Raw genomic sequence first — 12597 nt, 5'->3', positions numbered from 1 at the left:
TTTGTTCTGGATGTCTCCTCTGGAACCCCAACAACATTGGCTAATAGACAAGGATTGGTGCGGCATCATCTGCTACATTTTCCCAAAGATCGTTCATGCCCTCAACGAGACCTTGCGGCAGTGGCCCTCCCTTAATAGCGGCAGCGTAGCTATCCAACTGGTGCCGGCTTCGAGGACCGATAATAACACCATCGCCCTTCTCTCCGTCCAAGATCGAGTGGTGTAATACCCACCGCATGCTAGCATCAGTCATGTCGACTCCGTGAGTTTTACAAAGAACATCGAGCTTGCGGATCGCATCGTGGAAAACCGGCTTGTCATACCAGTTCCTGCCTGCCATTCCCATGAGATTATCTTTAGAGACTTCAAAGCGAGTCCCTCGGAGCGCGTCAGGGTTGTTGCTCGACAGGGTGACCTTTCCTGTTAGCATGCCCCCGGCTAAGGGGGAGTATGCCACGAAGGAAATACCATGCTTGCGAAGAAGAGGGAACAAAGTCGTCTCGTAACCGCGACATAGGAGGTTGTACTGGCCCTGGAAGGCGCTTGGCTTCACGTAGCCCATCTCCTCACAGATGTCGAGGTATTCTGCGAAAGATTCGGGGGAGAAGTTGCAGATGCCCGTCTTCGCGCATTTGCCCTCCCGATATACGGCGTCGAACGCAGCGGCTTGTTCCTTCAGCGGAGTAGCGTGATCTGGACCGTGAGCGTAGAATATGTTAACCTAGAGGTAGTCAAGTCAGAACTTTCTAGCATCAGAATCATAACGAGCATGGCAAACATGCCTTCTCGGCTTTAAGGCGTGCTAGACTTTCGGCCATGGACTTCCGGACCGCGTTGACCGTAAGGGTATTGTTGCCCCCATCGAACCACATGGCCTTGGTATCGAGAATAATGCCTTCGTATCCGATCTCACCGAGGAAAGTCTCCGCCATTCCCGGATTAGTAAACGGGTAGAGAGCGCCTGAGTCTATCTCGCGACAATTCAGCTTATCCAGCTGCGCCATCTGGTCGCGGACTTGGTCGATTCCAAAATTGTGGTCCCAGCTGCCGGTGCCGATTAGGATATTAGGGGCCATGATAACAGTCGAGATGGGCTTAGCAGACTAAAAATATCGGCTTAGAATCTTGGGAATTGCTGGAAATAACTGTGTCTGTGCAGTATGAGTGACTTGGTTGACTGATTTAACCCCTCCATGAGTAAAGGGAGAAACATGATTTATATACACGTTCTCGCCAAGCTGCCTCGTACTGTACTTGACAGCCGTCCCTCGACCATTCGTTCCAGCAAGCATTTCTTCTCCAAGAACCAAATGAAAAAAAAAAAAAAAAAACTGTCGAAGTGCCAGGGTATTGCCTTTTATGGCCTTGACACAGGTGTTTGATTTGTAATGATCCGATGCTCGGGCGCCTCGGACTCCCTTGCGTGTGGTATTCAACTGCTTTGTCCCGTTCAGACTCGGGATTTGATTTGAGATTTACAAATCGGAGACCCGTTACTTCGATAGTTTTGTATCGATTCGACGTTCACGTTCGTCGAACCAGGTTACTAATAGAGATACTCTGCCAGTATCCAATTTCTATACGAATTAGCACCAGTAGATCACCATTGTAATTTAGGTCACGTCAGGTAATCAAACTAAATATCTAAGTGGACTATTTAGTTCAGGCATCTAGGTTAAACCAAGCTTAAAGCGGTCTAAATAGTCGATCAATTCTAAACCGTCCTCTGTATAAAGTCTTCTTATCACTAGATAGGTTGTGTCTTGTCTCCTAAGTGGACATTCGTAATTTTCAAAATGGTTGTACACCCACTGATCAGTTTGTCAGTGGCTGAAATCTCGTTCTTCTCAAGGGTTACGTTTTACCATAGAACTTCACAGTGAGGAGTGCAGGAGACGGTACATTAGCGGCTAACAGAGGCTTTAATAGATTTGAAATCAAAGGCCAACAAATGCATAGCCCGCCTTATGGAGGTACCTTAAGGCACTTCGTCAAGATCCTTAAGAGCCCCTTAGGAAAAATAAAAGTGTGTAAGAGTCGAACTACGAAAGGGGTTGTTTTCTAAACATGATTCTATCGATTTGGGGGTAATACTTAATACTTAATAGGAGGTACTTACAGCGACATTGTAAAAAGAAAATAGTTTCTTGCATTTTCTCCTTCTCTATGAGATATAGAAGACTAAGTGGAAAACCTATCGTTGGCGAACTTCAACGAATGGTAAGACGAAAGATTGAGCTGATTAGATATTATTTAATTCATTACGTGGCAGATTAAACTCAGGGCAGATCCAACCATTCCATAGCGTCTTTGAAGTTCTGTAACCTGTTGGGCGATTTAGATGTTCCGTTCCGTCACTTCGATAATATTCTCCATATAGGGAATGCTGCTTAAAGATTTCTCCTCGCTCTAGTAATTATTAACTGTTATAATGACTGTCTTCACCTAGTTGAGACGGGTAAACACTTATCAACATAGTATTATCTTGTGTTGTAGTTGCTGAGACGATAAATGTGTGAAGCATTTGTCATACTAAGATCAGAACTCCATTCTTAGATGCGTTAGCTGGCAAAAGAATTCGCACTGTCCGCTGTCAAAATCACCGAGCAATATCTACAATCCCTTACATCGTTTAACTTGTAGGTACGTATAGGTACTTCGCGTAAGGGAGTATTGCCCGAACAGGGCTATGATTAAAACGATTTGGATACTAGATTCAGCGTGTTCGATGAGCCAGGTCAGGTCAGATAACTGTAAAAACTTGACCTTATCCGAATTAGGTCAAATATATTTAAAAATAAGGCTTATCTAGCCGTATTGTAGACTTGGCCTAAGGCACCTAGAGGCACCTCTCTTATCGATACAGGCAAAAATTTAGGTAATCAAATTCCGCGCTATCCAATTGGCCAGATTCGGGGTAATCTAAAATATATACCCACTTAACTCCACTTTTAACGCTTTTTTTTAATCAAAACACTAAAAGGTTATCGTGACCTTAAAAAACACGATTATAAATAACCTCATTACCTTATAGTATCGGTGTACGTACACTTGTTTATAAATAAAATTATCTTAATAGCTTATTATTACGTCAATTGTAAAAGGTGCTAAAAACAACCCTATATTTACCTTAATATAAAACGTTGCCGATTATATAAATATTATTAGGCAATTTGCCCCAAATCAACCAATTATATCCTATAAATATATACTAAAGTGGGCCTGAAAAGCCTCAACTTATCTGCCTATTAAGCAAATAAAAAAATTTTATACCTAAACTGTATAGATATCCCGAAAAAGCTATTTACCTAAGCTAGGTCAGGTCAGGCCCGAGTCAGGTCAGGCTATTAACTGACTCATCGAACACGCTGACTAGATTCAGTACCGGGCATAATTTGCCGAGGCATACCAGAACAAAGAAAAAGACAGAGACAAGAGAAGGGTGATGTTATGGCTATACCTACAGTTACTAAGGCATCTATCGAGATATATACATCCGGGTACGTATAGGTACCCGTTTAGGCTGGGATCCCAAAGTTATACAAAGCAAATTTACGCAAGGTGAAGTCACACAAGGTACAAATCTAATAAGGAGTATCATCCTTTTAACTGGATATATTAAAGTACCTAGGTGTAAAAATACACACGCATAAAATATACACTATGTTCTGAATGCACATAAAATAAACTTACACATTAGCTTCACGTAGTATGGTAATTCAGCTCTAGTAAAGGAACCTTCCTGGTTTAGCTCCTCTTCCTCACGTTGCTATCATCACAGCCATGCAGCTTCATTTGTCGTCTAACACTATGAGCCTTATAGCCTTGTCAGCCGCTCTTATCGCTGCTTTATGGCTGGCTAAAATCCTATACCGAGGCATTTCATTGAGGCTCAGATTCCGCGCCATGCAAGCCCATGGCCTGGTACGTTACCTCTATCAGCTGCTCAGAATTTAATATCGTACTAATGGAAGAAGTAGCCCGTCCCAGAGCCACACTCCTTTCTGTATGGCCATATTCCGTTGATGAAGAGTTTAAGGGAAGGCCTACCGAAAGATGCTCATGACACATACGTCCATAGGAAACTCACCATGAACTGGCCCAAGTACTTCCCTCTTCAAAAGAAGTGTCCCCCAGTCATCTACTTGGACCTCTGGCCTCTTACCTCTCAGCCATTCGTATATGTTACGAGTCCGGAGACCTGTTTCCAACTTACCCAGCAGACGGCTCAACCAAGGCATTCTATGTTTTCGTGGGCTCTATTCCCGGTGACTGGCGGTAAGGACTTGATATCGATGGACATGCCAACACACCGTATTTGGCGTTCTAGATTGAACCCTGGGTTCTCACCAAAGAATATTTTATCGCAAGCCCCTATCCTGATCGAAGAGGTCGACATCTTCATTCGGCAATTAAAGGAGCAAGCGGGCAAAGATGGGGCGTTTGGGAATTTAATCAACCTTTACGATAGAACAGTGGCGCTAACATTCGATATCATCATGCGGGTTTCTCTGTAAGCAAATTTTCGTGGTTAAGCTACCGAAATCTGCTGTTAACGTGGCAGCGAGTAGCGATCTGGATATAGGGGAACAGACTCGGGGTCCAACACCGATTCTTATGGCACTAAGAAAATTGATCAGCTACGTCAAAGGACCAACCATCTGGTCCAAGCTCGAGCGGTGGACACCGTCATACCGCCAAGACGTTACCTTAAACTCCAAAATATTACGCGATAGTCTGCTGCCTCAGATAAAGTCGCGCTTGCAGCCAGATGCTAGCAGCGAGAAGACTGTAATCGACCTCGCTGTCAAAGAGTATAAGAACGAATACGGGAATGAAAATCGACAGCCAAGTCCAGATTTCATCAACACGGTTATATCCCAGCTCAAGCGCTGTAAGTGTATTTGCTTTAAAAGTCCAGAACAACAACTTAAAGTCTTTGGAGCCTTCTCCTAACATCTTCTTTAGATGCTGGGTCTTGTACGAGATTAATAAGTCCCCCGAAGTTCTGAAACGGGTCCGGGAAGAGCATGACGAAGTCCTTGGCTCCGACGCGAAGCTCGCGGCGCAGGTACTTTCGCTAGAACCCCACAAGCTCAACAGCCTGCGATACACGACGGCGGCTATCAAGGAGTCTCTTCGCCTTCACCCATTAGGATCGACGCACCGCCGAGGAAGTCGGGGTTTTAACTTTGTATGCGAGGGGACCACTTATCCCACCGAAGACTCCGTCATCTGGACAAGCCCGACCGCCGTACATCTGCGTTCTGACTTGTGGCCGCGAGTTATGGAGTTCCTACCCGAGCGCTTCCTCGTTGCCGAAGGTCATCCGCTGCATCCGGTCAAGAACGCGTGGCGCCCCTTTGAGCTGGGGAATACGAGGTGCATCGGCGAGGAGCTAGTTATGGTTGAGATGAAGCTTGTGCTAGCCCTAACCATGCGCGAACTAGATTTTAAGTTTGATTGGGAAGGTTGGAACACTCTACAGTACGTTTTCCTTATATCACCATCGATGTTGTGACGTGTCGCTTATAGAATGCCTGTTTTCTGACGTATGCTAGGAGACGTGCGGCACCACCGGATTCTGTGGAGGGAGAACATATTTACCGTGTCGGTAACGGCATCGGAAGCGTCAAAGACAAGCTTCCTACTCGGATTCGACTTATATAACTTTTATACTCAGTATCATCAAAATGCTGAAGCTCTGGTGTCTGATTCAGCTTGTGTGCGGACCGAGACGGGTTTATAGTATACTTTCGGAAAAGGTATTTGGCGGAGGAAGCTGAGCTTACTGTTATGTTCTTGGATCGGTAGGCCAAAGACTTGCTATTAGGTCAATTTGAGAGAAGACTACGGCTAGGTGAATTGGGAAAAATAATGATTCATTCCTATCATGATCCCTCTCCTGGGGGTAATGCAAACGTACCTAATTATCTGAGTAAAATCACTCAAGCTAAGCTCATTGCTAGTGCACATGAATACACAGGTCCCCTTTTTGCTACCATTTCGCGATGCTCTCAAAGTATTTCCCCTATCCAGCCAAGCAATACCCTCCTCCCTAATTCAACCAGACTAGTATCATTCCGAGTCGCAGGGGATCTTACTTCTTCAATCCTTAATGGTGACGACCACGCTTCGCCAAGCCTCGAAACGATGGCGGACGACGAACTTCATGGGCTGGTTTCCCTCACCCTCCGGTCTGTTGATTCCGAGACGTTCAACCGTCTCAAATTGGGTGATGACCTTGGCAGAGAAGGTAACGAGGCTGAAGCCGAAGATGTCCGTAAGGGGGCCGAGTCCCTCCAATGGGCGCAGGCGGGCCATGACGTGCAAGAACATCATCACGTTTTCGTAGTACTGCTCTCGCTCATCTGCGAAGTTCCAATCCCGCTTGAAGGCAATCTGGATGAAGGGGCGATTGGTGTAGATTATCTGGAAGACCGACGCAACTTGCGGGCCCCAGAACGAGTCTACCATGCAGCGGAACCAGTCCTTGTAGCGGTAGTAGTAGAAGTTGAGCTCGAAGAAATACTTTTCAGTATTGAAACCTTGGTACACATCGAGCTCACTATCTTCGGGGGTATCTTGCGCAGCATCTTGCGTAGTATCGTGCGTAGTATCGTGCGTGGATAGTGCGGAGGAGGATGAACTGGAATTGTAGTCGAGGAAGAGGATGTTGCCGCCGGACCAGATGGGTGTTTGGAAGACATTCTCTACTTGTATGACGTTGATACCCTTCTTCGCGATGTTCGCCTTGAAAATCTCCAAGTACATGGCATACTCGCGTTGGTACAATCCGCCGCTCGACGAATTGGCTGCGGTCGTCTCGGGGGGAGGCTGTTCCTTTGCTAGCTTAGCTAGAAGCCACTCGTACTGCAGCTCTCCATCACCCTCCATTCCGAGGGTAGCTTTGCCTTTAGTTCCGTCATCTTTATGGATGACTTCTGCTATGGAGAGGTTCATCTTGCCTTTTTTGACAGGACTAGGTCGAATGAGGTGATACAGTGGTTGTTTTCGCAACTTTTCCTCGTGAGGAAAGTTGGCCTGGTGCGAAGTGACTGGTTTTGAGATTCGCTGCCCCATTTACGCATCTAATGGGATTTGCTAGAAGAGAATACGCCTGAAGAGTGCGAGTTCAGATTGTTGTTAGTTGTGACCCTCTGTCCTTGCCAAGTGAGCAGATGATGGACCTAGAGGGTGGTGGTTCCCGCATCAACTTGGCTCAGCCAGTGAAATTGTATCGTGAAAAAGTGAACAAGTACAATGGTACATGTATTAGGGCAAGACCACGACTATCAGGGTGATTGGGGGTACGGGATGGGCACCTGTCACGATGCGGCTTTGCAGTGGGAAAGAAACATAGCTTTCTTGCCCATTAGAATAATCAGCCTAGGCTACGATCGTCATACTCATCACTTTCTTTTCGAGATGTTGTAAGATGGTCTCAAAGTGAGCCCCTTCGTAGTATCTAGCTACTCTTAGAACGACTATACGGCGTGGCGTAACATCTTAAAATGCTTGTTATTACATTAACTCTTCTCTTTGAGATCGTTCACACCGTTCACACAGTTAAGCAAATGAAACTTCCATCACGAGGCAAATATTGTATGAATACCTAATTTTAGATTATCTTGTTGTCATAATCGAGACTATCCATCAATAGAAAGATGGCAACACTTTCTGCTACTATTTTAAAGGAGTGAAAAAAGATGTCCCAACCTGGTTCTTAAACCCATCACTACGTAACGGTTAGAATAACCACCTAATCTTCAAGGTAATAATTGTGCTGAGTGGTTTATGACTGCTAATTGTAGTCTAGAAGTAGGTAGCCATACTACCCCGAATATGTCCGGTAAAGGCTCTCTGCCTTATGGTGAATGATACGATTTCAAAGGAAATAATAACTGATCGAACCTAGGACAAGAATTAGCTTCTTCAAGGTTAAAGATATTATAGTTAGTCGTTTCAAAGTTCACCCCCTTTTCATATGCTCAATGACCATTTTCTTTTCATGATCCCTTCTTCGTTAACTTCCATTATGAATAAGGGGTGCAATGGGCTATATGATCAAAGGTAGTACTCACGCTTCATATCCTGGAACAGCTCTGAACATCGATTGCCACTTGCAAGTTTGGATAATTACCCCTAGATTCCCTATGGATGTCTAAGGCCGTGATGGAGGACAGGACGGTATAAATGAGCAGCTTTATCTGAGAGTAGTCTTGTGGGTCAATTTTGGACTTATAAATTAGCTTCTGTTTGTTCCTCTAATTAAGTACTCGAGGTAAGAGGCTCAGTCACAAATCGTCATGGCGATTCACTCCCCCTGACGATTTGTTCGCCATGACGATGTACCCATTATCAATACCAGTGACCTAGCAACTATTTCATTACGCAAAGCTGGCTCAAAATAATAAGACCACTAAATACTTACTTTAATACATATGCACACATTGCAACTGAGAACTGGGGAACTTGGAAGTAGACGAAGCAGTTGGATTCGACCGTCAGGGTTGGATTGAAATCTGTCTAACCTAAGGCTAGGCTGCGCTGGTGAGTCTCAGCCCTTCCACAGGAATTGTGTAACTGTCAAGACTGATCTGCAATTAGCATAACTCGTGACGAGAACACCTACTCTTACTCGTACTCCGAGAGAAAAGCCCACAGCAAATCCCATCATATACACTTCTACTCTCAAACAAGCCAAAACGCAACTCTCGTTCTCGCCACCTCTACCTACAATTCCTTGATACTACTTTACTTGCACCCTCATCAAAGACCGAATCTACTCATCAACAAGATGTCTGCCCAACTGGTGACTGAACAGCAGAAGGAACTGGACCTCCTTCTCATTCGCGAGCTGGTCGAAAAGGTTGCCGAGTTCCGCCGCGAAGGAAAAGCTGGACGAGCCCAGTACGAGCTACACCGCCGTCGCCTTCGACAGTACTACGCAGACCTAGGCAACCAAGCGGCCAAGGAAGATGATGGCGGCGAAAGCTCGCGCCAGGCCGACACCAACACTCCAAGACGATGCGCACACTGCAAAGACCTACGAATCAGCAGCCATTGCCTGAAGAATGGTGGATGTCCTGTCGACGATGGCAAGCGACCTGCATAAGGAGCCCCGAGGGCAGGGATACCTACTAGATGTCTATGAAGGATCGATTGGAAATCAAGACACGCGGAAAGGTTGAATATGAGTAGGGTCAGTTGCCCACTCTTTGGGGTAGGGGGTTCGAATTCTAGGATGCCCAATGCCCTACGAGATTGTTGTGATGGAAGCTATTGTGCTTTACTTTGCTTGTACACTATTTTGGTCTGAGTTTCCACGATCGTATTGAACAATTGCAGCACCATTCATCTATTGGTAGGCAGGAGAACATGAGCTTTTGAGCAACATACCGTATTATCTACCTCTTAGGTTAGGTAGTTAATCAATAAATAGGGGCCAGAAAATCCAGATCCGTAGCATTTCGTCCAAGTCTTGAACACGGGAGGTATCGGCTTCACGTTGGACCCAGTAATGACCATTCTAGTGATATAATCACCTAGAACCTCTAGATTTACTGCCTATTTTGCATTAAAACATCGTAGTAGAGACGGTCAATCACGTACTCTATCCCATCTCGCGCCAATCTTATTACTTCGATTTTACCTATCTAAAGCGTTAAACATACGTACCTAGCTAATAGGGACTAGGTATTGCTAGCTATGCTTTTGGGGGATTGGTATAGTACCTAATGGTCGACAGAATAAGGCTACCAACCCGGTTTCAAGGAGTTTTACAAGAGGATAGATAGACCATAAGTATTAACAGCAGCCCGAGCTCTGCAGGAAGATCTACTGGGTATTTCTAGTTAAATATGCAGTTTCAAATATCAAAATGTACCTTGTTGTTTTTGTCCTATTTGCGTAAAATCCATCCAAGCATGGGCTAAAGAGATCGAAACGTAGAGAAAAGTAGACCGGACTTGAGCATTATGAAAATCCTACATTTGCCAAACTCTTCTAAGACCCGCAAGCAACCCGTATACCAAAATCACACCCCGTTGAACCCATCAATATTCACGCCCCTATTGTAGTGTATTAAGCAATGAACCGGGGAGCTCACGCCTGCCATCGCCGGGCATTGTGGGGCATCATGTATCCTAATGATAGAGACGATGCGGGCGGCGGGACTGCTACTACACTCGGGCTAGACGGTGCCATATGGCCCGTTGCTTGAGAAATTACAATGGTCTCGTGGACCATGGGAGGAGCAACCGACGTGGCGTTAACATGATACATGGCCATAGATGTCGTGTGAACCATAGAGGGAGCCGCGGACGTTATATGGACCATAGGCGGGACTACGATAGTCTCGTGGACTACCGGAGGAGTGGTTTCGTGAACGATTACTTCCGTTTGATGGCAGGCCTCTGCTATTTCTGTAACAGTGACGTGGATAACTTCGGACACTGTCATCACATGCGGCGGCAGAGTAACGTGGACCGTCTCATGTACCGTCTCGTGTACCGTCTGAGTGTATGCCGAAAGGGTCACGTGAACAGTTTCGGTCACAGCTTGGATGACATGAACAGTCTCCTTGACCGTCTGCGGCGGTAGAGAGACATGGACCGTCTCTGTGAGCACCTGTGTCTGTATATGGCTCAAGACCTCTGTCTTGGTAAGCGCAACCGTCTCGAGCTGATGCGATACTTCGGTCTTCGTGATAGCTACAGTCTCATGGATCGATTTGACCTCGGTGATGGGGACCGTAACAGCAACGCTCTCTTTCACCGTCACGGGAACACTAATGGCTACTGACTCCTTCACTGTGACCGGAATGCTCACGTGTACCGTCTCCTTGGCAGTTTCGGTTTCCACCTTGGTTACCGGAATACTAACATGCAGTGTCTCTTTCACTGTCTCCTTTTGCGTAACAGGGATGCTCTCCTTGAGAGTTTCCACCTTCGTCACGGGTACGCTCACAACGACGGTCTCCTGCAACGTCTCGACTTTCGTGACGGGGATAGTAACATGTACTGTCTCCTTCACAGTTTGCACCTGCGTTACGGGAACGCTCACGTGCACAGTTTCCTTCACAGTCTGTATCGTGGTCACCGGAATATTGATGTGTACGGTTTCCTTTACAGTTTCCACCTTAGTGACAGGAATGCTGATATGCACCGTCTCCTTCACTGTCTGGGGAGGAAGCGTAATGTGGACGGTCTCAACCTTGGTCTCGAGTTTCGTTTGAATTGCGGTTTGTACTTCGGTCTTTATTTCGTGCTTGGTTTCCGTCTTCAGTTCCGTCTTCAATTCTGTATTCGTGAGGAGCTTCTCTTCTACCTTCGTGACAGGGATAGTGACATGAACCGTTTCCTTTACTGTCTGTGGAGGTAGTGTAATCGATTCCTTTTGGACCTCGGTCTTCGTAACATGAACAACTTCTGTCACCGGGACGTGTATTGTTTCCTTCACTGTTTGCGGTGGTAGAGTAATGTGTACGGTTTCCTTCACGGTCTGTGGAGGCAGGGTGACGTGTACCGTCTCCTTTATCGTCTCTGGCGGTTGAGTAACATGAACGGTCTCCTTCACCGTTTCTGGAGGTAGGGTAACATGAATAGTTTCCTTCACTGTTTCCGGCGGTAGAGTTACATGCATGGTCTCTTTTACGGTCTCCTTTACAGTCTCCTTTACTGTCTCGGGAGGCAGAGTCATATGTATCGTCTCTTTTATTGTTTCTGGTGGTAATGTCTGAAGGTTTAGTGTTAGCCTATGTAGGTACCTAATGTTTATCTCAATAAAAAGATCGTATTCGGTGAGAATCCATTAGGGTATAGAAAGCAGTTTCCAAGGTTACTTACCACATGAACTGTCTCGTGAATCGTCTCCGTAACAATCTCAGCTGGAGCCGCTCCTCCTGTAGCAGTTGCTACAGAGACGAGGGCCAACAGTGTTGGTATATAGCTGTTAGAGAAATGCATAGCTTTGTGAATATGAAGGAGTGATTATAACTAGGTAGATAGGTGGATCCAACAACAAGTAATATGATTAGAAGAACTCCCAGAGTACATAAATCTCAACTACTATAAAATTAAACTGGCTCAGCCGTTAAAACGAAACGAACGAATGTCGAAGATAGACAAGGCGTAAGAGAAAAAGGAACGGATCGACCGCGAAAAGAGAAGCGAAGTGTAAGCACACAAGAGAGAAGTTTAGGTTGAGATGAGAGAGAATGAACGGAAGAGCATGGTCCTTGATCTTCGTGGGAGAAGATGAGAGATGTAGAATACCAAGACTTATACCCTAGTTTGCCTATCCTCAACCTGGGCAACGGTTGCATTCAGAAGATACCCAAGAATGATGCTGCATAGGGGCATCTAATCCTAAGCTAGGGGCTACATGAGGTGACATCTCTGGTAGAACCTTGGTTTAGATCCTAAGGGGCGTTGTTGTGAAGGTTACCCATGGGAGGATCTAGTATGCGAATTCGATATTTGCCTTACTAGCAAAGGGTAAGTGTGACGTCTTGGCGGTATTCGGTCTGTACGTCAAAATGGCAAACGTCGTGCCGAACGCCCTTGTCATCTGAAGTTGACTTCGGATGTCCAG

The 12597-nt window shown here is 45.8% G+C and overlaps 5 protein-coding genes across 5 annotated transcripts; 2 read left to right on the top strand and 3 right to left on the bottom strand.

The window, feature by feature from the left end:
* Window positions 1-40: 40 nt before the first annotated feature.
* On the bottom strand, window positions 41-1173 carry F4817DRAFT_364524 (Aldo/keto reductase; the record flags this gene model as incomplete). The annotated part of the gene is made up of 2 exons (XM_049306764.1): window positions 783-1173; window positions 41-721 (listed from the first exon to the last, which is right to left on the bottom strand). Exons 1-2 carry the CDS (start codon window positions 1074-1076, stop codon window positions 41-43), a joined length of 975 nt encoding a protein of 324 aa, XP_049160117.1. The 5' UTR covers window positions 1077-1173.
* A 2637-nt stretch (window positions 1174-3810) lies between these two features.
* F4817DRAFT_364520 (cytochrome P450) lies at window positions 3811-5732 on the top strand (the record flags this gene model as incomplete). The annotated part of the gene is made up of 5 exons (XM_049306763.1): window positions 3811-3924; window positions 3981-4513; window positions 4572-4898; window positions 4969-5487; window positions 5562-5732. 5 exons carry the CDS (start codon window positions 3811-3813, stop codon window positions 5668-5670), a joined length of 1602 nt encoding a protein of 533 aa, XP_049160116.1. The 3' UTR covers window positions 5671-5732.
* Window positions 5733-6108: 376 nt separating this feature from the next.
* On the bottom strand, window positions 6109-6963 carry F4817DRAFT_314995 (uncharacterized protein; the record flags this gene model as incomplete). Its single annotated transcript, XM_049300476.1, has 1 exon — window positions 6109-6963. The coding sequence occupies one exon, from the start codon at window positions 6961-6963 to the stop codon at window positions 6109-6111; it is 855 nt and encodes a 284-aa protein (XP_049160115.1).
* Window positions 6964-8800: 1837 nt separating this feature from the next.
* Window positions 8801-9118, top strand: F4817DRAFT_314994 (uncharacterized protein; the record flags this gene model as incomplete). The annotated part of the gene is made up of 1 exon (XM_049300475.1): window positions 8801-9118. The coding sequence occupies one exon, from the start codon at window positions 8801-8803 to the stop codon at window positions 9116-9118; it is 318 nt and encodes a 105-aa protein (XP_049160114.1).
* Window positions 9119-9846: 728 nt separating this feature from the next.
* F4817DRAFT_72393 (uncharacterized protein) lies at window positions 9847-12229 on the bottom strand. The gene is made up of 2 exons (XM_049307819.1): window positions 11850-12229; window positions 9847-11739 (listed from the first exon to the last, which is right to left on the bottom strand). The coding sequence occupies exons 1-2, from the start codon at window positions 11967-11969 to the stop codon at window positions 10108-10110; spliced, it is 1752 nt and encodes a 583-aa protein (XP_049160113.1). The 5' UTR covers window positions 11970-12229; the 3' UTR covers window positions 9847-10107.
* Between the last annotated feature and the right edge of the window lie 368 nt (window positions 12230-12597).

The sequence above is a fragment of the Daldinia loculata genome (genome assembly GCF_022478755.1).
Source record: "Daldinia loculata strain CBS 113971 unplaced genomic scaffold F4817scaffold_18, whole genome shotgun sequence".
In the NCBI taxonomy this organism is placed as follows: domain Eukaryota; kingdom Fungi; phylum Ascomycota; class Sordariomycetes; order Xylariales; family Hypoxylaceae; genus Daldinia; species Daldinia loculata.
The sequence above is the reverse complement of the archived record's forward strand: the minus strand, read 5'-3'. Positions and strand labels throughout refer to the sequence as shown.